The following is a 22,714-nucleotide window of genomic DNA, read 5'->3' as shown; positions in this document are numbered from 1 at the left end:
ATCTGATCAGACACGTCCACCTGGTGTTAGTGATGAATGAGAGGATTTATCATCTTTGTTCTCTGCGGCTCCCTCATGTTTCCCTCTTGCTAATTACTAATCTTAATGACTAGCAGATAAGCACAATTGTTAATTAAGGAGAGCTGCATGGTAATTATATCTCTGGGGGACCTGCGCCAGCGCCTCCTCCTCCTCCTCCACCCCACCTCCTCCTCCTCCGCCTCCGCCTCCTCCAGCTGACACTCCACTCATCCTTGTTTCTGCTCCTGCATTCCAACGCTTGTCTCATTATCTCATCGTGACCCGAAGCTTCCACCTACTCCCTGATAATGGGAGGGGAAGCAGAGTCCAATGACACTGGTAATGAAACCGCTGCTCCCTGGTTCCTCGAGCGTTCCCCCCCCCCCCACTAGTGAAATCAGTGAAGCATATGAAATCAAAGCCAATATTTCTTCTAACTTGGAGGGAAACTGGAAAAGGATGCAGCTCATAAAATTCATCTCGGTCTCAAAACAACTTCACATCATAATCACCAATCCCTGCAGAAAACAGGGGGGGGGGGGGGGGGTTGTGGAGGGATACGGGTGCAGCAGCCTTTGGTTTTATGAAATTACAGCAGGCATAAAATAATCCATCACAACCAATCCTGCCGGCCCGGTGAGCTGGCGTCTCCACCAGAACCGCAGCAATCTGTCCGCTCATCTGCGAGGGACAGGCGAGGAAATATAATAACAGCTCGGACAACAGAAGGCCTCGCCAGAGTCGTGTGGGTATATGAAGTTGAGCTTATTAAAAACCACAGTGGAAAAACAAGCATGCAACCAGCGAGCGCGCCCACCCTCCTGCAGGAGACACAATACAGAGTGGTGTGAAAGACGGAGGAGGAGGAGCAGACACCCGCTGCTAGTTTAATAGGCCCGACTATGGGAGGGCCTCCGGTTCCACTATGTTGTGTGATGCGTCCTGTGGAGGCTGCGTCGGGTCCTTGGGGAAGGTCACGACGGATGTAATTATAATCAATGGGGATTCCACATTTATAACGTGTTGGTGGCAGATGACCGGGTGGTTTGTTCCTGATGGTGTAAAGTGAGTGAGAGGGGCGGTGGATCAGCAGGAGAAGTGCACCTGCAAAACCAAAACTGATCTGCAAAGGTTGTGGTTTGAATCCAAAGTTTGGTTCACATCTGGATTTTGCCGCCACGATTTGATTCCGCTACTTTATGATATTCAACAACCACGTCCTTTAACGCACAACAGATCACACAAACGATTCCTGTGTGGGTCAAAACCTGCACGAGTTTATCATTTGCCTGCATTTGCGTATGTGTGATCATTCCCTCACGATACGAGATGGATATCGTGATGCAGCACACATCAACAGTTACAGTTGTTTAGCAGGGACGTTACACAACAAACATTTCACTAATGCGATATTTATAAATGCCAAAAATATCAATCACACAATGCTAAACCGACTAATTGTGTTATTTGGATATTAAATTTGTATGATATAAATGCATTACATTGATACTTTGCACATTTACTCCGGTATAAACTGAATGGTTCTGTAAAAACCTGTTTTTATGCTTTCCTATTTTTCTACATTTTATTTCATCTTTAATTTCTCATGTATATTTCTCACTCATGATTCTGCTCCTGCACATGGAAATACTCGACTCCATCTTTCTCCTCTACTTGCTTTTTGATTTGCTTTATCTTTGTCCTCATTAATTCTAATTATGTTCATTGTCACGCACCAGAACACCAAAGTGAAGACTCGTATGTGAAAATGTACTCGGCGATAAACACGACTCTTATCTCATTTGTTGTTTTCAGTTCCTGTTTTCATCTCCAGCGACTCCTCTCCACCTGTTGACAGTTACACGCTGTAGGAGGGACTGGTTTCAGAACCAGTGTTGTTGACGTTGTGTCTGAACAATGAGAATTACTCTCACGCACATGTTTTTTTTTTATTTCTCCTGTAATGCTAAATATTATAATTGTCATTATTCAGAGTAAAGACACTGAGATCTCCACATTTTCAACAAAAGAACCAGCTTCTCTCACCAGAAGGATCCAACCTGCTCTCTCCCACCTTCAGATAAATATAGACTCGTCCCTGAAACCACTCGACCACAGCGACCGCAGACAAATGAGTGAATGTTGGATTAATATGCGATCGAGGACGGTGAATTATTCACCAGCAGCTCGGAGAATTAAATGTGACTCATGATATTTTAATGAGCTGATCTGGAGCCGTCTCCTTTACGACGTCTGATAGGTCACGTTCTCCTTTTACTGTTCCCTTCCCGACTGTCACAGATGACATCATGCTGTTTCGGGGGGGGGGGGGGGGGGGGGAGCTCAAAATTGTAGCCTCCTCTGCACCATCAGGAAATGATGCGATCCACGGAGGAGGAGGAGGAGGAGGAGGAGAGGAGAGGAGAGGGGGGGGTATTGCACACTCTTCTCCTCTTCCCGTCTCTCGGCTCCAATTTCAAGACACAAGCAGTCATGTGTAGCGTTTATTTTCATCCCAGGCTAAATGGCAACGTCAAATGAGGCGGCATTAAAGGATGTTTGGGCTCTGGAGGATTTAAAAAGGGTCAAAACGACCGGTTTGATCTCCAGAGCCGGAGCAAACACCGCGCAAATCAATGGAAGGGGCATATTTTGACTGTATTCCCTGGTTTGACTTCCTCAGATGTCAGGACTTGCCGGGTTTTTTTCAGGATTTCACCGTGCCCTTTATAAACCGGCCTGTGTGAAATGCACTGTTAACGTGACCTGTGCTGAGGCTGGACTTCTTTATGAAACTATTAAAAAGTGACCTGCAGTCACTCAGCCGCGACAAATAAAGACCTGCCGCTGAACCCTGAAGCCACGTCCCTGCTGTTCACCTGTTTATTCAACGTTGGGTACGGCTAGCTGCTAAAAAACACTTGAGAATCCGTTTTCATTGTCGTCCATCTAATAAGATGAGCGGTTCTCTGAGGGAGACACATAAGCTGCTTCCAGACATGCACTGAACTCCAGAGATCCTCCTGACATTCTCCGGAGGGGCTGCAATGTGTCAAAGCTAATGTCCGAGTCTCCAGACTTTCACTGTCCTGGTAAAAAGTCAGCAGATTGTCCGAAAGAGCCGACGTGAGACAACAACCGGAGATTCACAGTGAAAGCCTGAGTGTGTTGATGACGTTTTCTTACATGCGACAGACAACACAAATATTTCAGGATGACAAATCTGAGCTTTTGATGATAGGAGCTCACTCCAGTGTCGATTGGCTGTAAAAACAAAATCACGTGATCTCGGCAGCAGCTCGGTTGTGAACGAGTTGTGTGTGTGTGTGTGTGTGTGTGTGTGTGTGTGTGTGTGTGTGTGTGTGTGTGAAAGACAAACTCCGGAGAAAGTCCAGACCCGATTCTCCAGACATCCTACGGAGGTCAAGTCAGAACCCAGCTACACACACAGAGGAGAACCGGTTTAATTAGAAAAACCTGCGTCTATGATTGGATTTCAAACCACATCATTTATCACTATGAAACTTATGAGAGCTATTTGAGACACATTTTTACTCAGACAGCTTCTGGAACAATCTCAACTGGAGCCTTTATAGAGGGATAGGTGCAAAATTCATTTATCTTAGTCAGACTTTGGAAGCATTTTAGTTTTTCACCTCGTTGGTGATGAAAGTAAAATATTCTTACTGCACAAAACGAGCTGTCATGTGACTTCTATGGTCAATATTACAAAGACTAAGTTTGTCTCTCATTCACAGCTTCTGGATAAGAGGCTCAGCCTTTATCAACAACACAATGCAAACACAAATCCTGCTTCTCCTGCAGAGTCACGACACACAGATTTCAGCAGTACACACATTGTGCACTCCGGGGTTTGACTCTGTCTGAAAACAATCATTAACGTCAGCATTCCTCGCTCCTCCGTGAAAACTGAGAGCACAATGGCTTCAAAGAAACAAAGGCTGGAGCTGGTCTGATCTTTTTTCAACCATACATATCTGTTCTGACTGTTGCTGGGGGGGGGGGGGGCTTTTTGATAACCAAGATACAGGCAGTTAGGTGTGTGTGTGGGGGGGGGGGGGGGTCATTGCAGGGGTCTAAAAAAGCAGAGGGTGATAAATATTCAAGGCCCTTTTTGTTTGGAAGATAAGCAGTGGACATTCCCCCCCAGCGTAATTAGAGTCATACTACTTTCCCATCATGGGCTCTGCACTGGTTCCAGCATCACTGGTTTGAACCCTGAGATGAAGAGGCTTCAAGGAGAACTCAGCTCTTTATGCTCCTGAGTCTCAGACCCTGAGTTTCCCTGCAACACGTGGACGCGCTTTGGTGATGGAGGTCAAGGTCAAACCCACTGGACGGTGACAGGGGAGAGAACGACATGTCAGTGAACTGCTCGTTTCTTGTGGACTTGTCTTACCGCTCGAGTTCTTGCCGCAGATGAGGTGCTGGTAGGGCTGCAGCAGACCCCACAGCTCCGAGTCCCCGTTGATGGCTTGCTCCAGAGACTCCAGCGTAAACTTGGGCACCCCGTTGTCCCTCTCCACCAGCGCGCTGCGCCGGACGCGGCCGAACACCTCCCGGAACAGGCTCTCCATGCAGGCGGTGAGGTAGATGGCGGCGTGCTCGTGGATCCTGAGGGCCACCCGACTATCCACCATCCACCTGAAGAACTTCCCCACGGAGAACACCATCCCGCAGCGCACCGACTTGCCGCGGCTGAACTTGTCCCCGGTGCTCATGTTGTAGAGGGACAGCGCGCTCAGAGCCGCCGTGATGCAGTTGACGGAGACGGTCCAGGAGAGCACCACCTTGATGGCGCTCTGGATCTCGTGCTTGGTGCACTTGGCATAGCGGAGGCTGAGCCGCTGCGCCTCCCGGGCCACCCGCACCAGCGCGCGGCCGATGAGTGCCGACAGCCGCGCCAGGACCTCCGGCGGCGGGTTCCCCAGCATCAGGTCCTCGTCCCTCCTCAGTGCGCCCTCCACCTCGCCGAGGCTCCATGGCACGTCCTCCAGCTCGGGCAGCTTGACGCACTGACCCGAGCACTCCAGGATCTCCGAGTCCTCCGCCAGGACGGTGTTCACCGTGTCCACGCTGTTCTGTCGGCTGTGCATGGATTCCGTCAGATGCCAGCCGTTGCCCCCATGCACGATGGACTGGTGCGCGTCGGAGCAGCACAGCGACACGCTGGAAGACCTGACCGAGTCCGCGGCTCCACCATAACCAGAATCAAGCGTTAGATCCTCCAGCGTCCTCACGACGGTCTTACCCTTGCCTGCCATAGCTGCACCGCATACTGTTGGGAATGCTCGCTCCCCCAGTTAAACGCCACAAACTCGTCCCTGTGCGTCTCCTCGCCCAGTAAATCCAGTCCAGCGAAGTGAAGCCACAGGCGCGAGCTGCCCACTTTCCTCCGGAGCCTCCACGCGTCTCCTCCGTCCTCAGGTCGCCGGATGCCTCCGATCTCCTCTGGTCCACAACTTCACTCGAGTAACCTGAGCGCGCACAAGCCTCCGCGCGCACCCAGCACAGAGCGCAGAGCAGGCACGGCTCTGGCGCGGAGGTGGAGCCTGCAGCCCCGCGGGCTCCAACGGGCCAATACGCGTCTCAGGTAGGTGTGATTGACGCGAACAACACCTACCTGCTGCCTTCGAGCAGAGGCAACCTGCTGCTGGAGGAACAGCCGCAGAATACAGACTGGTTCATGGAGGCGTCTGTGCCGAGCGGTCTGTGCTGCAGTGAGCTGACCGGGGACAGGAGGAGAGATGGATCCCCGAGGAGGCGACACATGGGGCGATGAGAACTCATGACATGTGTGAAACACACGTTTTATCTTCACTGCTGAAATGAAATGACAGCTTTAGATGATACTGACAAGTCTGTGGATTGATTTGGATAACAATGCATGAAATATATATGTTTGTATACTATACAACTTTGTGGCTACACATCATCCAACGTGCTTCACATGATTCAGACGATACATATGTTATCACAACCTCATCAACAGGCCCAGTAACTTCATCAGGAAACACATTGAAAAATTAATATGATATCTATCTATCAATCAATCAATCAACCAATCTATCAATCTATCTATCTATCTATCTATCTATCAATCAATCAATCAATCAATCAACCAACCAATCTATCAATCAATCAATCAATCAATCAATCAATCTATCAATCTATCAATCTATCTATCTATCTATCTATCTATCTATCTATCTATCTATCTATCTATCTATCTATCTATCTATCTATCTATCAATCAATCAACCAATCTAGCAATCTATCTATCTATCTATCTATCTATCAATCAATCAATCAATCAATCAATCAACCAATCTATCAATCAATCAATCTATCTATCTATCTATCTATCTATCTATCTATCTATCTATCTATCAATCAATCAATCAACCAATCTATCAATCTATCAATCTATCAATCTATCAATCTATCAATCTATCTATCAATCAATCTATCTATCTATCTATCAATCAATCAATCTATCAATCTGTCAATCTATCTATCTATCTATCAATCAATCTATCAATCTATCAATTTATCAATCTATCTATCTATCTATCTATCTATCTATCAATCAATCAATCAACCAATCTATCAATCTATCTATCTATCTATCTATCTATCTATCTATCTATCTATCTATCTATCGATCTATCGATCGGTCTGTCTATCTTTCTATCTATCTATCTATCTATCTATCTATCTATCTATCAATCAATCAATAAACCAATCAATCAATCAATATATCTCTCTCTATCTATCTCTCTATCTATCTATCTATATATCTATCTATCTATCTATCTATCTATCTATCTATCAATCTAACTATCTATCTATCTCTCTATCTATCTATCTATCTATCTATCTATCTATCTATCTATCTATCTATCTATCTATCTATCTATCTATCTACTTACCTAACTGTTGGTCCGTCCATCGTTCTGAGGATTTTCTTTCAATCTTAATATTTTAATAAACAGACATCTCAAACACTTAACACTACTTTAATAATCTATTCTCCCTTGCTCTGTATAAATGTAAATACAAACATTTACTTCATATATTTTTTATGATATTATGGATATATGATATTTTTCTGAATGGAGCCTCATGTGTTGATTATTCTGATTGTTGTTACAAAGGGATGACATCACAAAGTCCGAGGTCCTGCAGTGACACGCTCTTCTTCTGCAGAGGTCGTCCCACAGGACTCCAGCTCTACTGGTCATTTGAAGTGGGAAGTGAAAGTGGGTCTGTACAGAGGAACATCATACAAGCTTTAATCTCATGGTCCTATCAATATTTCACTCTTTGAAGCAGGTTCCTTTGAGCTGCTTCCAGCGTGCAGACCTTCTGCTTCGAGGGGGTATCACTGCCTCGTCATGTTGTTGATGTTGTCGAGCGGCTGATCCTCCATAATACAACAATTTTTGGAAACAAAGAGCGGGTGAGATGGATTCGGAGGACGTGCTGAGAGGAGCAGTTGGTGGATTGATGATTCATCCACTCTGCTGGGGCTTCTCCTTGTGCTTCGGAGCCGGACCGACCATCTGTCCACGCTGCCTGCCACGCCAGAGGCCCTTTCATATTTTCTTAGCATGACACTGCACTACTCCCAGAGCTGAAACTGGGAAAAAAACAAACAACCCACAGCTCTGCACTGGAATTTGGAGAAATGATGCGAGACACCCCTGTGTTGCAAAAAGTAACAGATGGGAGAAAAGGGCATAACAAATCATGGCAGTTGTCTTACTCTCATTGTTTGGGTGACAAATGGTAAAAAAAAGAGACAATCCCTCTGCATGATGTATGTTTCAACGCAGAGTATTTCAGCTCATCTATATCAAGATGCTCCACAGGAACACACACAGCCTCTGAATGCAAGAGACAAATCTGTTTCTGAGCAAGAAATATCCATCAGGGAAGATGTTTATCAATTGAATATGGAATAATTTAACCAAAGGAAGATTCTAACAGGTGACACGAGTTCCACCTGCAACAGTATTCATTCTTGCACGACCTCCATAGAGAGAATGAGCAGGTGATTTAGTTTGTGTGAGTTTTGCATTGATGATTCTTCCCTCTATATGAACAGTAAGATGTCGGGGTTCTCTGGTGCCGCCCTTCAGGACCGGAGTCCGGGCTCCAGCAGTCCATCACAGGCTGCTGAGGCAGTGCAGCAGATCTTTGTGATGATACACTCTGGTGAGAGCAGTGGAGGTGGGCAGCTGTCAGCTGCTTCTCTACGTGCACTGTGGTCCTCCACGTGCACTGTGGTCCTCCACGCACACTGTGGTCCTCCACGTGCACTGTGGTCCTCCACGCACACTGTGGTCCTCCACGTGCACTGTGGTCCTTCACGTGCACTGTGGTCCTCCTCAAGCTTGTCCTCACTTATCAAGCCTTGGTTGCCTGGTAACAGCAGAAGGATCATGAGTTTCCTGGCGAGATGAGAGATTGTTTGTGTTTTGCCAGAAAAGGAAACATATCACATGACCATGCTTCGACCTTATGTGCTATCTTCTTTTAGTTTTAATCTCATGATTTATTTAATCATGTACTTTTAAGTATTTTATTCAAGGCATGTTTTTTTTTTTAACAGCCTATTTGTTTCTATTTATTTTTTATTTGTATACCTGTATTTATTATGCCTTCCATTATCTTTTTTTATTATTAATTTAAATAATTTTAACTCGCGCACTTGACTGCACTTTATGATTATTGCACTTGTCTTTTAAAACTGCTGTTTGTATTGTGTTTGAACTCTTTGTCTGTGCACACTGGTCCTGAGAAACGCAATTTAAAATCCAATGTATGTTGTACAGGTACTGCTCGAATGATAATAAACTTGAAACTGTAAAATTGTAAATTACATGTATTTTATTCTTAAATGACTGTTGTTTAAATTGCATTTGGTACTTCTAAAATATAGTAAAACAAACCAAAAAAAAAGTTAGATTGAATAATAGCAACACTTATAGAAAATGAAATACAAGAGCAGAAATGCATTATTTGCCAATATGGGAAAGTTTAGCATCCAATAGGAGATTCACAATTATTTATATAGATATGTCAACAGTATATATGTCAACAGAATTTAAAGTTATATGACTGCAGTGTATAAAGTTATCAGATATTACTGTGGAGCTATACTGCTACTCAGTGGCCAAAACATGGTACTACGCCCATTTCCCCAAACCGCAATTCTTGCATAATGAGTAATTTTTATGTAAGAGAATAATGTGACGCATTTGTAAATAGAGAAAATTTGAAGAAAACTCGTTGATACTAACCGTGATGATTAACAATAATAATGCATTAAGAGAAAATATAAAGGAAAACAGATGATATAGAAAGATAGTCAGATATATATTAAATAAATTATGATTTAATAATATATGAACAGCCCAAAATGTATGTAATACAATGAGGTGGGAGATAGAAATAGTTTTAAGCCTCACAGCAGGTTATACTATTACATTAGTAAAAGTTCAGCCACTGCTTTCAACTGACACATACACACACACTCACACACACACGCACAAACACACACACACACACACACACTCACACACTGATCCATGCAAAACTATCACAAGTTTTTTTCATTAAATCGTTATAAAATTGATTTCTCTGTGCAAGAATGACGAGTATGAGAAAATAGAGGAGAAACTGAGGGTGTGACCTGTTATACAGTCTATGGTTGTACTACAATAACACACACACACACACACACCCACACACACGCACGTGAGCTCCATCCGCCCATGCCAGACAAATGTGCTCATCCGGGTTCTTCTGGGGTAAACAAGTCAGGAACCTCCTCAAACTGAACACGTTGACGTTTTTAACTGTTTATATCAGTTTACATCTAAATAATTGATCATCAAAGTCTAACTTTACATTATTTGTAACTTTTTTTTGCTATTATTAACTTATTTTTTTAAACTTTTTGTAACGAGAGAGTACAAAGTGAAGCTCATGTGAATCAAAGTGGGTTTTTATGTAAAACCGGTGTATGGGAATCGAACAGTGACCATAAGGGGACACAGTTTTATTGAGGGCAGCGGCCGCACGCTGCAAAAACGTGACCTCGCTCGGACACCCACGCAGCGAGGAGGGCCAATCACAGCACCCGGGAGCCGCGTGCGTCAGCAGCTGGGGCGGCGTCAGGGCTTGCATCGTGCGGCGAGGTGCTCCAGCGGGTGATCGCAGTCGCACTGTTGTCATCAACGATACGTGATAAGCTCGAATCCCCTCTCCTCTGGACAGCTGACGGAGACGAGTCCCACGGAACCCGCGGAGCTACTCAGGCCGCTCACGGAGCTTTCAGTCCCCGCAGGAGAAGACGGATCCGCCCGGGAGCCTCCTCCAGGATCCGGGTTTACATAACCCAGCTGTGGAAGTGGAGCAGGGAGCAGCCGGGTCCTCTTCACCGTGTCCCCCGGTCCACAGGAGCTGATTTCGGAGAGAAACTTACACTCGGGTCGCGTCTCTGCCTCGTTAATTGTTAATTGGAACATTTTGCTCCATTTTCACACAAGTTATACAACCAGCCGTGGTCCATCCGCACCGCGCGGTCCTAAAGCCCGCCGGGTCGCCGCACTTCTCCACTGGTCAGCAGCCTCCTGAGGCCAAATGGTTCAGCAGCCGTCAGATTATAACTTCTTCGACATAATGGAAAAGGTTCTGTTAGAGCAAGGTTAACTTAAGAGAAGCTCATTATTCAAATCACTAGAAACAGAGTGAATTTAGCTCAAAGGGGCTTCTTCATCGTCGGGGATAGAAGAGGAGGGAGCGGAGCAGATATAGAATCTCATCCTCGAAGGAGATTCCAAACACAGGACTCGTCCAGTCGAGCGATGGTCGTTAACACGATCCACTGGTTCAGGAAGGGCTTGCGGCTGCACGACAACCCGGCCCTGAAGGAGTCCCTGCAGGGGGCGGACTCCGTGCGCTGCATCTACATCCTCGACCCCTGGTTCGCCGGATCCTCCAACGTCGGGATCAACAGGTGGAGGTGAGACCCCGGTTCATACCGAGAGCTGCACCGTGCACACACAGACACACAAACACACACAAACACACACTCACCCCAAATCTACGAAATTACTAATTGTTCCGATGCAAAACAGATGTAGTGGGCAGCTGCTGGTTATTGTATGCACTTCGAGGTTGTAGATGTACGAATAGGCTTTTGTTTTGCTCATGTCTTAATTGGTTGTTAAAATAATAGGGTATATTGGCAGTTAAGTGGCAGTCAGGTCAATTAATGTCCAACAGTTTTGGTCTCAGTGTCTCTTTTGTCTTCTCCTTCTCTCTTATGATGCCACATTGATTATCATTGGATTGTCAGTCAGATGAAAGTTGGGTCAAAGCTGTCAACCCCTTGCAGAACATTTCTATACTTGCTGATAGATTCTATTGGTAATGATATGTCTGAATATTTAATAATTCAGTGGCTATATTGTGACAGTGATGCTTGTTGTTATGAAGGACCAATTAAGGGAGTGCCTCGGACCACGTGTTTGCAGGGACACGAGACACACGAGCACTTCTTACTCCAGAGTGCATGTAACAGATAATCTGGGGCACCGCTGTGGATCAGGTGCATTCTTGAAATGTCATTGTAAATTAAGCTTGTTCTGGCACGTGAGGGAAATCTGGTCAGGTTGTGATCATAATATGAGGATTAGAATTGAGCAGTTTAGAAATGGATTAAATCTTCTGAATGAGTAACACACACACACAACACGTACACACACACACACCTATGTGAGTGGCACTCCTCAATTATCTCATTACATGTACTCAAGAACAGTGGAAACATCAATTATAGAAGCTACTGTACACCAAGTGCTGGATGGGGACAACCCACATCATTTATGACATTACTTTTCCCTCCTCCTGAAAAGGTCTGATTGATCAACAGTCATTTAATGCGTTGATTGTCTTCTTCTTGCTAGACTGTAATTTCCCCCAAAATGGATTCTGGTCTTTGAACTTTAGAAGATAATTATAGACCTGGCACCTTTCAAGTGTAAGGAGCTTGACAGGCTCATGTGACGGAGATAGGAACAATGTTGGTGGACTGTTTTTTGTACTCAAAGCTGGAGGACTTATTGGTCGACTCATGCTGATGTTGAATCCAGGGCTCCTGAGGTTCACAGGACAGTGGCTGTCTTGCTTTGTGGCTCCTGTTTCCTCTCCTGCTGTGCAGCCTGAATAATGTTGCTCTCCCATGCCGTCAATGGGAGAGTAGGGCAGCAGCAGCAAACACGCGCCTGTTATGGAGCATCCTGGTTATTCTTACACGGTTGTATAACTTCAGCCACGGGTGATGCAGCGCTCGCAAGTAGTTCACTTCCGAGTGCCCTGATTCCAGTTCCCTTATTTTGTGCTTTATGGACCAAGTAGACATGGGAATGAAATATTAAAACCCTTAGTCTCTGAATAGGTTGGAAAATATCAAAAAGACAAAAGCAGTCAGGGGGATTTAAATCCTGTTTCATCAGAATCATAAACGATGTTCTCAGTGCAGTTCTTCTCTCCGCTGTTTTTACCTCTGGGTTGAGAATTAGTTTTTACAAATGAAATGCTGCAGTGAAGCTCTAATTGATATTCATTGACGCAGCCATATAAAATAATGGTGCACTGGCGTGTCATTGAATGTTGGCTTTAATCAAAGCTGAGTGATAATGTGCCACTGTTGATATCCTGCATTATACATCGCTCAAAGCAGGAAATCGAGTCCTGTGCTGAAGGCAGTAAAAGCCGGCTACACTATTCAGCCTCTGTAAGTAGCTCTTGTTCACCTCTTCTTGGAGATCTAGTGAGCGACCTTTTATGAATGAAGAGGGTCCTTGTCTGATCATGTAATCAGAATACCCCCCCTCCCACGTGGCGCAAGTAGGTCACTGTGTTAGTCGTAAACCTCCCGTCCTCCTCGTCTTTTTGTTTCGACCTACTTCTGCTTCTCTGCTGCAGTGAGAGACCCCAGCTCCCTCTGGGGATCAGCAGCACAACTGTGAGCGCCACATCTGATATCCATGTTAACCGTTCAGGCCTGAATCTGGATGGGCCATGATCCTGAAAGTCCTTAACATCATGTAGAAGAAGGTCACGAGGATTTAATTAGAGCAGAGTCCCTCCATAAAAGAGTGTTTATCACAAGGAGGAGGTCTGTGACAGCAGGAGGAACTAGGATAGTACCGCCATAGATGTCAGTCCCCTGAATATCCCTGATTAGTTCTTAATGTAGACACGGAAAACTCAACTCACCCTTTCTCTGGTTCCAAACTTTAATGAGTTCTGTTTTGGCCCGTGTTCCATCCACCGAGTTTCATGGAAATCCATTCATTAGTTTTTGCATAATCCTGCTGACAAACAAACAAATGGACATCGGGGTGGGCATGAGATCTCCTCTATTGTTTTGGAGTCACATGGTCTGGATCTTGCTCGGCCGCCTCACACTGACCTTGGAGCAGCTGACACAGTTAGTGGCCTCACACTCAATCCCCGCGCTGGCTGGATGAATCTGGGCTGCGATGTGAGGGTGCTGCTCAGTGGCCATCAGATAAGACTGTAACCGCTTCCAGATGTGATGGTGGAACTGTTTAAACTATTATCATAACAAACATTACCACCTTATAATCCAGTCTCCTTCACAGAGCTTCACAGCCTCAAAGAAAAGACGACAACCCTTTTTGTGTCGTGTGTTATTTATCAGCGAGACACAATCTGACCCTCTTGGGTTGCACAGTAAACTGCGACTGTTATGTTCTACTTGATATCTGATCTCGTTGTTCCCCATCAGGGCTTCTATCTACACCTTCATCTCAATTCTCCTCAGCTCTGTTTTGATCTCGACTCTCAGTGGCTCTTCATGATTCTGAAAGATCAACGTCCATCCAGCCGCTGTCACAGGAACCATTAACATTCATGAAGGAGTTGAAAATGATCGTCTTCGCTTTGTTTTACATGACACCGACTAATAAACAGCAGAGGGAGAGCTGGGTACTGGTCTCTCTCACCACAGGCCTTCATCTTACCAGTGTAATACATGAGTAGAGCTGAACAGGAAGCTTCCACCTGCGACAGCACGGGAAGCCCCATGTAACTGCCGCTCTAATAATTGAAACAATTATTAATCCATAATCAACTAGTAGCAGATAGAGATAACAGATGTAATTCAAAGCACGGTGTTGTGTCTGTGGTTTGAACGTTGCTCCCATGAGGACGAGACGAGGAGAACCGGCTGCTGCTGAACATGATTTATGTAATTTAAGGGAACAAATCTGCATATTCACGTGTCAGCTCTATGCTAATGCACCGGAGTCATGTAACCGCAACCAGCGTCTGTGCCTCTGTCGCACGCTGTGGAGGAAAACAGCAGAACACACTGAACTAGGTCACCGACTCCGGGAGACGCTCTTTGTGCCGGCGCTTTGCACACACAGTGTGTTTCAGTGTGGGTGGTGCTCCTGAGATTCTGGTGCAAGCATCTGCACATCAGAGACTGGGCTGACAGGGAAGTGCTGCGTTTATCTGGTTGTCTTGTCAAACCCAGCATGAGACGGATCCCTCCTCCATGTTCAAACAGAATAATTCATCTTTTGAACTTTGATTTGAAAGGAACACGACGTCCCCTCTTCCAGCTTTTACATCATTCGAGTTCATGTCTTTGGTCGGGCTCTATTTTTAACCGTGCTCTGTTCTTATCCTCCTCCAGGTTCCTACTGCAGAGTCTGGAGGACTTGGACTCCAGCCTTCGAAAGCTTAACTCCCGTCTGTTTGTGATTCGTGGCCAACCCACCGATGTCTTTCCCAGACTTTTCAAGGTGAAATGTTTACCTGTGAGCACCCGCGTGCTTAGACCATTAACCATCAAGTCCTCTCACTTCAACTTAACTTTATTAATAACTATTGTTATTCATCCCTGTTCTCCAGGAGTGGAAGATATCTCGGCTGTCTTATGAGTACGACTCTGAGCCCTTTGGGAAGGAGCGAGATGCAGCGATCAAGAAGCTGGCCTCTGAGGCCGGAGTGGAGGTGACAGTCCGAACCTCACACACACTCTACGACCTGGACAAGTGAGTCGCTATCACCTCAGCAGCTGCATTTAATCCATCTGTGAAACCACCTGTGTGTTTCTATCTAAGTTTCCTCGAGGTGCTTGACTCTTTATTGTTCTGGTTTCCTCTCTGCAGGATCATAGAGTTGAATGGGGGTCAGTCACCTCTGACCTACAAGCGGTTCCAGACCCTCATCAGTCGTATGGAGGCAGTGGAGGTGCCTGCGGAGTCCATCACCGCTGACATCATGGGGAAGTGCGCCACGCCATTGTCCGATGACCATGATGACAAGTTTGGGGTCCCCTCCCTGGAGGAGCTGGGTGAGTGGAGCCATAGAGATGTAAAAACATTATCACATATAATATATAAGGAAATTCAAAAGCGCAGCCTAGATTTGAATGTGTTGTTTCTAATGTGTCCCTGCAGGTTTCGACACGGAGGGTCTGTCCTCGGCTGTGTGGCCGGGCGGAGAGACTGAAGCCCTCACACGACTCGAGAGGCATTTGGAGAGGAAGGTAAGACGAAGAATCTTTAAAAAGCATTTAACCTATTGTCCAGTTACAGTGAGATGCTCTGGCTGTTCCTCTCCGAACATGACAGCCTTCATGGGAGCCTTGCTGTCCTGCATGGTTCACATCTGATCCCTTTCTTCTTTTCATCAGGCGTGGGTTGCCAACTTCGAGCGTCCCAGAATGAACGCCAACTCGCTGCTCGCCAGCCCGACAGGCCTCAGCCCGTACCTGCGCTTTGGCTGCCTCTCCTGCCGCCTCTTCTACTTCAAACTCACCGATCTCTACAAGAAGGTACGTCAGTGAACACCTCTCAAGATAGAAGAACAGCTCTGGTTCAGCAAATAACAGAAGTGGATCAAGGATCAAATTTCACACTGCTCTATCCTCTTTTCCAACCCCTCAAGGTGAAGAAGAACAGCTCCCCCCCCCTCTCGCTCTACGGTCAGCTGCTGTGGCGAGAGTTCTTCTACACGGCGGCCACCAACAACCCGTGCTTCGACAAGATGGAGAGCAACCCCATCTGTGTCCAGATCCCCTGGGACCGCAACGCAGAGGCGCTGGCCAAGTGGGCGGAGGGCAGCACGGGCTTCCCCTGGATCGACGCCATCATGACGCAGCTGAGGCAGGAGGGCTGGATCCACCACCTGGCCCGGCACGCCGTGGCCTGTTTCCTGACCAGAGGAGACCTGTGGATCAGCTGGGAGGAGGGCATGAAGGTAGGCCATGTCGATTCAACAGGACAGGAGTTTAGAGAGAGATATAAACGCTGTTGTTTGTGGGTTAACATGAGGCTTGTGTGTGTGTTCAGGTGTTCGAGGAGCTGCTGCTGGATGCGGACTGGAGCGTGAACGCAGGCAGCTGGATGTGGCTCAGCTGCAGCTCCTTCTTCCAGCAGTTCTTCCACTGCTACTGTCCTGTCGGGTTCGGACGACGCACCGACCCCAACGGAGACTACATACGGTGAGACAATCTGATCTGATGCGCTGGTTAAACAAACTCATTTTACATGTAACATGGACGTCACTGACATGTCGACTAAAACCTCCTTGGTCTCCTCCATCAGGCGCTACCTGCCCATTCTGCGAGGGTTTCCAGCAAAGTACATCTATGATCCCTGGAACGCTCCGGAGAGTGTACAGAAGGCAGCCAAGTGTATTATCGGAGTCCACTACCCAAAGCCCATGGTGCACCACGCAGAAGCCAGCCGCCTCAACATCGAGCGCATGAAGCAGATCTACCAGCAGCTCTCCTGTTACCGGGGCCTCGGTGAGGACCAGCTTCTCTCAGACATGTTTAGTATTAATATGAAGCCTGTAGTCTGTAGTATTAAACTTGCCGTGATGTTGTCTGTGTCCTCAGGCCTTTTGGCGACAGTTCCCTCCAACTCCAATGGTAACGGCAACAGTGCCGGTGAAGCCTCAGACGGGATGGGATTCCACTCTGAGGCCACTCATGATGCAGCACCTGCGTCCGGTAAGAGACACCCCCCCCTCCTCTCCCACTCAAAACTCCTTTCTCATGACTGTCCTCGTAGTTACCTGCAGCTAAGTTACATCCATGCTCAAGAGCTCTTTCTTGTCTTTGGCTCCAGGCTACAGGATGCCGGCTCACTCCCAGGGAGACTGGCAGAGCGGTGTCATGCTGTACCAGCAGGGGGGTCAGCAAACCAGCACACACCAGCAGGGTGAGGAGGAGCTCCCATCGAATCCAGTCTTCTCTGTTGAGTTATCAGGCATCCATCTGTTGTAAAGGCCTCATAGCATCTCAGCTAACTCGTGCTTGTTGTTTTCCAGGTTACTCCAGCACCAGCTCCAGTATGATGTGTTACACTCAAGGCAGCCAGCAGCTTCCGGCCCCTGTCATTCAGAAAGGTGAGTGCTGATAGGTCCACCAGAACTGTAGTCTGGATCATCGTGCTTTAAACTTTAATATTTGTGTCCTATATCTAAGGTGTTTCTAGTGGACTGTATTTCTGACCTGTGCTGTTGTACTCTCCAGGGCTTGAACACCACTCCATCACTCTGACCGGCGGCAAACGTCACAACGAGGACTCTGGAAACGGCAAAAGCTCCAAACTCCAGAGGCAGAGCACTCACTAGAGAGGTTAGTCAACAGGATCTGACCTTAAGTCTTTATAGGAGGGAAAAGGGGATGTGACAGAAAGTGGGAATGTTAAAGTTCCTCAAGGGTCTCTGAAGATGAGATGTTCATCCATCAACTGCATCCAAAGCAGATATCAGTGTTTAAACTTAGAACAACATAGAAACTCTGGATCTTTAACGAGCATTTATTATTCGTTTTAATCCTCCATCCTCTTTGTCTTTTCTCTCTCCACACAGAAAGTGTCTGCAAACAGCCAACACGGAGTGGACGCTACATTCTCCTGAAAGCACCACAACATCACGTGATCTCCCCTTCAGCAGGAAACGAGCCCGTCATTAAAAAACTCCCAGTGTCTCCAGTAAATCGGACTGTATATTCTCATCTGGACAGAGCAGCCTGCCCGGTGCTGTCACCACAGAGGCTGCTACATTGGGCTCGTCTTTTGGTTAATATTGCCGGGACAAAACATCCTTGTGTAAATAATGAATTTGCTAATTTCACCACACAACTTGTACATATTTGAATTTTTGTATGTGTGTTTTCTCTCTTTGTGTACACAACCTTTCCCGCCATAGACCCATTGATATATATATATATATATATTTTTGACATGAGAAATTATTGGGGATGGACTTTTCTTTTTGGAATATTTTCAAAACAAATTCAAGCTTTTATAGAACGTCCATTCCAAAAAAAACTACAAAAAAAACAAACGGTGATAAATATTATATCTGTGCTATAACAGCTGCCGGCCGTTGTTTACTCAACTTTCCCATTTTTCAAACCATCTGAAGTATTTATCCACAAGTGTCTCGATCATTTCCTCTGTGTCCGAGCTGGCTCATCTTATTCCTCAACACTTCAGAGGCGATATCTGTGTGACAGTAACTATCAGTGCATCCTCCTTGTCGCAGGAATGAGGAGTCTTTATATCATGCCCCCCCCCCCCTGTATATTTCCAAATAACTGTACCACTTGAGAGAACTGCTCCATTTGCTCAATCTGCTTGTTTCATTAAAAGTGGGTTAAATATACGATCTGTTTCTCTCTGTTATTTAATGAGGTTGAAAATCATTCAATAAATATAGAGGTTAAACTTTGGAATCAGTAATATGTGCAGTAGTTAAATGAGATAAGTCTGCCTGTGGGGAACTTTATAAAATGCGGACCAGTACGACTGATACAATGTCAGAGGTCAAAGGTCACAGTCACCCTATATAAAGTTAATATTTATGTTCCTGTTACCCCTCATCCTTTATCTTTGTCATAATGCAGATATTTGAAAGAGATGTCAAGATGTTAATCAAGTGCTCTAAACACACAAACATCACACGTTGTTTACAGCGTTAATATTTTAACACATTCTGACTTTAAAGCACACAAACACTCTGAAGTCAGAACTTCGAGAATTCACCGTTAGTTTGACACTGAAGAAAGAAATTAAAAGTCGTAACAGATGCTGACATTTATTGCTCATATGTTGAGTTCAGGTGTCAAAATCACCTTTATCTTACTTTAGTAGACAGGTAGTGTGTTGCACTTGTTTTCATACAGTACTTTTATATTTCTCTACTACATTTTAAAAAGATATAAAACAGTCATGGAGCCTTCGGCATCAAATCAAACCAACATGATTTAAGGCCTAAACCTTTTTGCATTGCCGGAGGAAGAACATAAGTCTGTGCGTCTCTTTTTTATAATCAGACGTAAATAACATTCCCAATTCCCATCATTCAGTACAGAGTCACGTGCAGACACTCAGTCCTCAGCAGACCTGAGCGGAGCCACAGGGTTAAACATCGGCCTCTGCTGCCTGAGGTGCAGTTTGACGTAACTCATCTCAAAGTCCTTCTTGGTTCCGATAATGACGTCCAAGCTGCCGGAGCGCACGTCGTACCCGTAGGACGCCAACTTGTGGATACGGTAGAGAACGATCTGTGTGGTGAGCTCCAGGACGTTGGGCGTTTCCTTCACCTGCTCCATGCTCACTCCGACGTCCATCAAGCCCTGGAACCGCCCCACCAGACTGGGCAGGGAGTAGTGCAGGATGGCCGGGCAGCGGATCATCGTCTCCTTGAGTTCGTCCTTGGAGCAGGCCAGAACCCCCTCGATGTAGGCCAGCGCGTGCCGCATGGCTTCGGGCTGCAGCTCGGCGATGGAGGCCCTGAGGCTGGAGACCAGGCTGAGCAGCTCCTCCGTGGTGAAGCCCTGCTCGCGGAGGAAGCCCAGACTGTCCCTCCAGCCCTCAGCGGGCCGCAGCAGGATGCTCGGGTTCTGGCTCAGGAGCTTCTGCAGCCAAACCCGCACGTTGTCCTCATCACCGCCCAAGTCCAGGTAGGTCTCCCTCAGCGTGTGGATGACCTCCTTGTTGCGCTCCAGGGGTCGACTGAAGCTGTGCGGGGCGCTCGCCATCAGCTTGCCGATGATCCGATTGCTGAGGTGAAGGCTCTGGAGGTAGAGGATGTTGGCCCTCTGGTTGCTGTGGTTAGTGAGCGTGAAGAAGGACGCTGGGAACTTCTCGATGATGCCCATCAGCTCACGCCTGTTGGGACACACAGACACCCAGAGGTCTCTCTGGACGGCCACGTCCTCTGGTCGACACAAGACGGCCTCGGGGTGAGTCTCCAGGATCCGAGCGACCGCTGGTGGATCTGCCCCCATGTCCCTCAGCAGGTCGGCCGTTTCAGACACGTACGTGGAGCCCTCAGACAGGACCCAGGCCTTGAACTTGCGCACCTTCCGGATGTCCACTGACAGTTCGTAGAGGGAGGCCACGGTTTGCTGGTTCTCCACTCGTCTGTTGGGAGGAGGCGCTGTGGAGGCGGAGGCGTAGGGAGGGAGGAGCAGCCTCATCCTCTGATAGGAGGAGGACAGGGACGCAGTGGTGACACGGAGCATCGTCAAAGTGGATCTGCACGAAGAATAAAAGATCTATAAGCACAGTGAAAGAGATGTGATCTAAAACTATTAAAGATTTAATAAAGTGTGAGAAAATCAGTGGATCCTAAACTTCTTTGGCTTTTTCCTTAAAAACAAAGCATTTGCGTAAATTTTTTGATTCAGTACACCTTCATAAACTCTGTGCAGTCCAATACATCAGGGTTGTGTGGCAGCAACTTATGAATCATATAATCAGAGGGATAGTTTGATGGTATCTGGCCAATAACATCTCAAAATAGAGGAATAGGGCAATTGTACATTGTATTTATTATTTGAAAAGCAGGGACCAGTGAATTAAGAAAAAGCCATGTGTGTGTATATGTGTAGCAGGGATATTTCCTCTACTAAATAATTTCACTTTTCTGCCACACATACTATTACCCTCTGTGCTTTATGGGGTTTTGTGTATTTTATTTCCAATGCATGGTTAATGAGCTGGTATATATGTTGTAAAAGAGATATCTTCTTCTTGCTTTTAATAATGTCACGTCTTCCCAGTTTGATCTGGTGGACCCTGTGAATTCCTGCACACCAGGATCTCTGTGCAACAATATATAAATAACTCACTCATTATAAAAAGGATTTAAATTAATCTAAACCTGGTGTCGATTTCACTCCAGAACCAAACAGTGACCTCGTTTAACGCCCAATTAAAAGCTTAACACTGAGGTTGTGTATGTGGAAGCCACACGGACGCTGCGAGTACACAAAGTACTGAGTGTACCGCACAAACGCTTTGTTCTCACAGGCTGGGACAAAAACACACTGTTCCTCACGTGATGCATGTTATGTGCTGTGCAGCGGAAAAACGCACAACATCACAAACACGCCTGTAAACACAAGGAAACCCCAGGTTTGTTTTATGTGAGCATTTAAATGAAAGTGTTGTTATTACCAGCGAGAGGAGCTGCAGCTGGAGGTGTCCTCGATGCGTCACACCCACAGTCCCGCTTTCATAAGCAGCGCACGTAGAAAGGGGCGGATCCGCGGGAGGAACACATGCGAGACACGTGACCACCCCCGCCCGCCGCCAGCGGGAGGCGCTGTGGAGTGAGGTGGCGGCATCGGTGCTGCCGAGCGGACACACGGAGGCAAAACAGCCGCTGAATCACGTCCTCATCCCCGCAGAGCTGAGCTCGAGCACCGGGGGGGTTGGATGTCTCCGGTAACGTGGAGGTAAAGAAATCTGTGACACGTTCAGAACCGGAAACACGTGGAAATGCAAAGTAATTTAACCACAAGTTTAACTCTGAAGCTGAAAACTAGCTTCTTGCCTGTTAGCTTAACTGCTAACATCCGGTTTTTACATCACAACAAAACACTTAACGCGGGTTTTAATTAACGAATCGGTTCATGACGTCTTCAAAGTTCATGTTAAAGTCAGAAAACGTGACCAAGTGTCGAAAACTACAACTCCCACATTCACATCTCACAGCTTCCGCGTCATGTGACACACTGACGCCAATGATGTCAGAGCATTGCTGCCCCAGATAAATAGGACAAACGCCCTTCTAATTTAATTGAGTACTTCTTATATTTTATGTGTATATTTATATATTAAAAACACATAGATAAACAGGACACACCTATTATTTACTACATTGTACTGCTTGTAGTATTTTATTTGAATATTTTCTTTCTTTCAATTGATTCCTTGTCATGTGGTCCACTGATTCCTATTCAACTAGAAACATAGGACACACCCCTTTAATTTAGTTTGAGTACCTCTTCATATTTATATAATTAATAAAAATAATATTTTGTTCCAATAGCACCCATGTCATGTAACTGACTCCAAACTAGCTGAATTGTTGTCTTACCCTGGATGAACAGGACAAATATGATTTACAAAAGAGGTGTGTTTTGTATATCTAGTGTGATAAAACAATATAGCATTGGTATGGAGTCAGTTTGTCACATGACACGACAGCTATTGAAATATGGTTTTTGAATATGGATGAAATATATTAATATTTACAATATAAATTAATGTTTTGTTTTCCCCACAGGTGAATCGACAAAAAAAGA

General features: G+C 46.0%; 3 protein-coding genes across 5 annotated transcripts in view; 1 reads left to right on the top strand and 2 right to left on the bottom strand.

Annotated features, from left to right (window-relative positions):
• Positions 1 to 5,589, bottom strand: part of LOC133948870 (ankyrin repeat and BTB/POZ domain-containing protein 3-A) — a 106,077-nt gene extending 100,488 nt beyond the window's left edge. For all 3 annotated transcript variants that reach the window (XM_062382929.1, XM_062382930.1, XM_062382931.1), the window contains exon 1: positions 4,442 to 5,589. In XM_062382929.1, the coding sequence (XP_062238913.1) occupies positions 4,442 to 5,306 (865 nt within the window). In that variant the 5' untranslated portion in view covers positions 5,307 to 5,589. The remainder of the gene's footprint in view (positions 1 to 4,441) is intronic.
• Positions 5,590 to 10,230: 4,641 nt separating this feature from the next.
• LOC133948593 (cryptochrome-1-like) lies at positions 10,231 to 18,780 on the top strand. Its single transcript, XM_062382434.1, has 14 exons — positions 10,231 to 11,077; positions 14,789 to 14,897; positions 15,007 to 15,149; positions 15,267 to 15,451; positions 15,558 to 15,646; positions 15,794 to 15,934; positions 16,048 to 16,359; positions 16,452 to 16,603; positions 16,707 to 16,909; positions 17,003 to 17,116; positions 17,235 to 17,327; positions 17,437 to 17,514; positions 17,642 to 17,746; positions 17,983 to 18,780. Exons 1-13 carry the CDS (start codon positions 10,920 to 10,922, stop codon positions 17,740 to 17,742), a joined length of 1,878 nt encoding a protein of 625 aa, XP_062238418.1. The 5' UTR covers positions 10,231 to 10,919; the 3' UTR covers positions 17,743 to 17,746; positions 17,983 to 18,780.
• A 413-nt stretch (positions 18,781 to 19,193) lies between these two features.
• LOC133948596 (transcription termination factor 2, mitochondrial-like) lies at positions 19,194 to 21,862 on the bottom strand. The gene is made up of 2 exons (XM_062382442.1): positions 21,582 to 21,862; positions 19,194 to 20,657 (listed from the first exon to the last, which is right to left on the bottom strand). The coding sequence occupies exon 2, from the start codon at positions 20,642 to 20,644 to the stop codon at positions 19,505 to 19,507; it is 1,140 nt and encodes a 379-aa protein (XP_062238426.1). The 5' UTR covers positions 20,645 to 20,657; positions 21,582 to 21,862; the 3' UTR covers positions 19,194 to 19,504.
• Between the last annotated feature and the right edge of the window lie 852 nt (positions 21,863 to 22,714).

The sequence above is a fragment of the Platichthys flesus genome, chromosome 23 (genome assembly GCF_949316205.1).
Source record: "Platichthys flesus chromosome 23, fPlaFle2.1, whole genome shotgun sequence".
In the NCBI taxonomy this organism is placed as follows: domain Eukaryota; kingdom Metazoa; phylum Chordata; class Actinopteri; order Pleuronectiformes; family Pleuronectidae; genus Platichthys; species Platichthys flesus.
The sequence above is the reverse complement of the archived record's forward strand: the minus strand, read 5'-3'. Positions and strand labels throughout refer to the sequence as shown.

Coding starts and splice junctions, on each gene's coding strand:
- LOC133948593 (XM_062382434.1), top strand. CDS start 10,920: ATGGTCGTTAACACGATCCACTGGTTCAGGAAGGGCTTGCGGCTGCAC. Junction 15,935..16,047: donor TCACCGATCTCTACAAGAAG/GTACGTCAGTGA, acceptor CAACCCCTCAAG/GTGAAGAAGAACAGCTCCCC. Junction 16,604..16,706: donor CCCAACGGAGACTACATACG/GTGAGACAATCT, acceptor CTCCTCCATCAG/GCGCTACCTGCCCATTCTGC.
- LOC133948596 (XM_062382442.1), bottom strand. CDS start 20,644: ATGCTCCGTGTCACCACTGCGTCCCTGTCCTCCTCCTATCAGAGGATG.